The sequence below is a fragment of the Babylonia areolata genome, chromosome 3 (assembly GCF_041734735.1).
Source record: "Babylonia areolata isolate BAREFJ2019XMU chromosome 3, ASM4173473v1, whole genome shotgun sequence".
NCBI classification, from domain to species: Eukaryota; Metazoa; Mollusca; class Gastropoda; order Neogastropoda; family Buccinidae; genus Babylonia; species Babylonia areolata.
The window spans coordinates 8,290,101-8,292,794 of NC_134878.1; the positions used below are offsets into that span (position 1 = coordinate 8,290,101).

General features: G+C 43.6%; 1 protein-coding gene across 3 annotated transcripts in view; it reads left to right on the forward strand.

Annotated features, from left to right (window-relative positions):
* The first annotated feature begins 745 nt into the window (after window positions 1-745).
* LOC143280424 (tyrosine-protein kinase Src-2-like) overlaps window positions 746-2,694 on the forward strand; it is a 26,488-nt gene continuing 24,539 nt past the window's right edge. For all 3 annotated transcript variants that reach the window (XM_076585061.1, XM_076585062.1, XM_076585063.1), the window contains exon 1: window positions 746-2,063. In XM_076585061.1, the coding sequence (XP_076441176.1) occupies window positions 1,889-2,063 (175 nt within the window). In that variant the 5' untranslated portion in view covers window positions 746-1,888. The remainder of the gene's footprint in view (window positions 2,064-2,694) is intronic.

Genomic DNA, 2,694 nt, shown 5'->3' on the forward strand with positions numbered 1-2,694 from the left:
GAGAGAGAGAATGAGTTGCTAATCATTACATTGTATTACTACATATTTATTTCACATAATTTGTATCCACCCCCACTGAACTCAAATCGGCGTTTTAATGACGGAAACTCATGATTAATAAGACAAAAGCCAAGAATCAACCAAAAACACACCCTTCAACTATGCAGAACAATAAGACAATAAAAAACGAATAAATTCAGACAAAACGCATATACACACGTACGAAATCGCACAATCGCGCGCGCATGCATGAACACACACACACACACACACACACACACACACACACACACACACACACAGAGAGAGAGAGAGAGGGAGAATAAACCCCACCTTGAACGTCTTACTGTATGACTCTTTAATGTACGGGGGAAGAAAACCTGAATTTTCCCAGAAAAGAACCAGACATTTTTTTTTTTCACATGCTGGACACAATCCCAAGCAGCTGTTCGCACACAAACATACACACACACACACACACACACACACACACACACACACACACACACACACACACACACACACACACACACACACACACACACACACACACACACACACACACACACACAAGCTGACAAGATGTAAAACACAAAAGAGGCGATAGACATGGCAGGATGCAGTGTCTTCCTTGTGTCAACAATGACTTCATTCGAGTAGGCGTAGGACAGTAGGATGCTTTGAGCTGTGATTTGGTTTTGAGTTCCTCTTCACCGTCATATTGTGTTCATGTCCTTTGGATTTGTGTTATTCTATACCTTCATAATTGTGTCCACGTCTGTCTCCTATTCAACAGCTCAAATCGTGTTGCCATTTTGGTCGGAGTGTTTTTAAGGACACGTGTGTGACGCAGTTCCTGATGATCTGTTGTTCATAAAAAAAAACCCTTCCCCCCGTCAGTTATTGTTTGACTTTCAGGACATATTTGTGAATTTACCAACATCAGTCATCATCATCATCATCACCAACTCCTTTTTCTTTTCAGCCTACGTTTAGGAAACAAACGGTTTTACAACGTTTGTGTGAGTGTGTACTTGAGTTTGATGTGATTTATGTTTTAAAAAAATCACTTTAAATTTGAAACATGTGATTTAAGAAACTGATAAAGACAACAGAAACAGCTGCTTGTTACACAACAACAACCTGGTGGATGCGAACACGTCGCCACAGTTCAACACCACCAGTACCCTGCCACCCCTCCCCCACCTACCCCCCAGTTCCAGCTCACCCACACCATACCCCATTTCTTAATACCCACACTCTGTCGGAATCAAATCAGCTACTCCGAAACATCACCAAGGACTACAATATCAGCCATGTGACGAGAATTTTTGTTGTTGTTTTTGTTACACTGACTAATCTCAAGCAACTAGCTTAACTCACTCAGTACGGCCAGTCCTCTCTTCTCCTCTACACAGACTCCTCGGATGTCCAGTGGGTGTCTGAATGACCCAACCTTTAGCTTCTGTCGTCAGAATTGTGGTATTCTTTGTCAACATTCACGTCTTCAGTATAAGAGCCTTCCGCTTGCAATATTTTGATGATGGTAATTGGAGTGAAACGCTGTTAACGTCGTCTCTTTCGCCGTTCGTATGGAAAGAGTTAACACATTGAGCGCTGAACCTTGGCGGGGAATTAGTTTAGTGTGGTGTGAGTTTGAAGTGCAGTTACCACGTTTTATGCACTGATCGATGGTGGAACTGATGTTGCCGTAAAAAAAAATGTAATGCACTCCGAAGAGATGGAAAGAAATCTGATGGTGTGACTGACGTCCTGATCCGTGAGCTTCTGTCTCATCTCAGTGAGGTGGCAGCCTTTCACTGGGGAGTATACTCGTCAGCAGCGGGTTAATCAACAAAGGGTCAGTCAACAGAGACCAGTAGACAACATGGGCTGCAACTCTTCGGTACAGGGCTCAATTCAGGCAGCAGGCGCCAAAGGCAGACGGCCCACCAGGTGGCGCTTGAGCAGACAGCGCAGGAACGACTACCAGACAGACCCCACCATCAGCGGTGATGCCAGGCCCGACTGCACTGCTGAACGACCCATGTCGCCCGTTGCAGGTAGGAAAAAAAAAAGAGGGAGGAATTTTGTTTAATGTCCCGTCACACATATCGGTGATTGAAGACATTTTGTTAAAGTATTTATGAATACATCTGAGTATTATCGGTTAGAAGGGGTGGGAGATGTGGATGAATGGAGGGTTGGGAGAAACTGGGCAAATGAGGGTAAAAATGTGGGTGAAATTTGGAAGAAAAAACAACAAAAACCCCCAAAAAACCTCCAAAAGGGTTTGGGGAAAAAAGAAGAAGAAAAGAAAGGTTAATACACGAAGAACAAAGTAAATACTGATTTCGGCTTCGTGTCAATCGTGGCGTGTAATATTCTGGTAGAAGAGCACCGCTCCTAAAGAGGCTGCCGGTACAATGGCTGAAGTACAGCCACGAACACAGGTCGACGCACAAATGGACCTTGTAGCACTCTCCTACCGAATCCACCGCACAAAAACTCCGATTTCACGTCACCAATACACAGATGAATGGGGAAAAAATCTCATGATATTAAAAAGAAAACAATAACAGTTAAAATATATTATTTTATGGCAGAGCTGTTCGTTCCTGCTGCTTGACGTTATCCATGGGCAGGTCACTCTTACGAAAAAATGAGACAGAGAGAGAAGAAGTCTGTCCATCC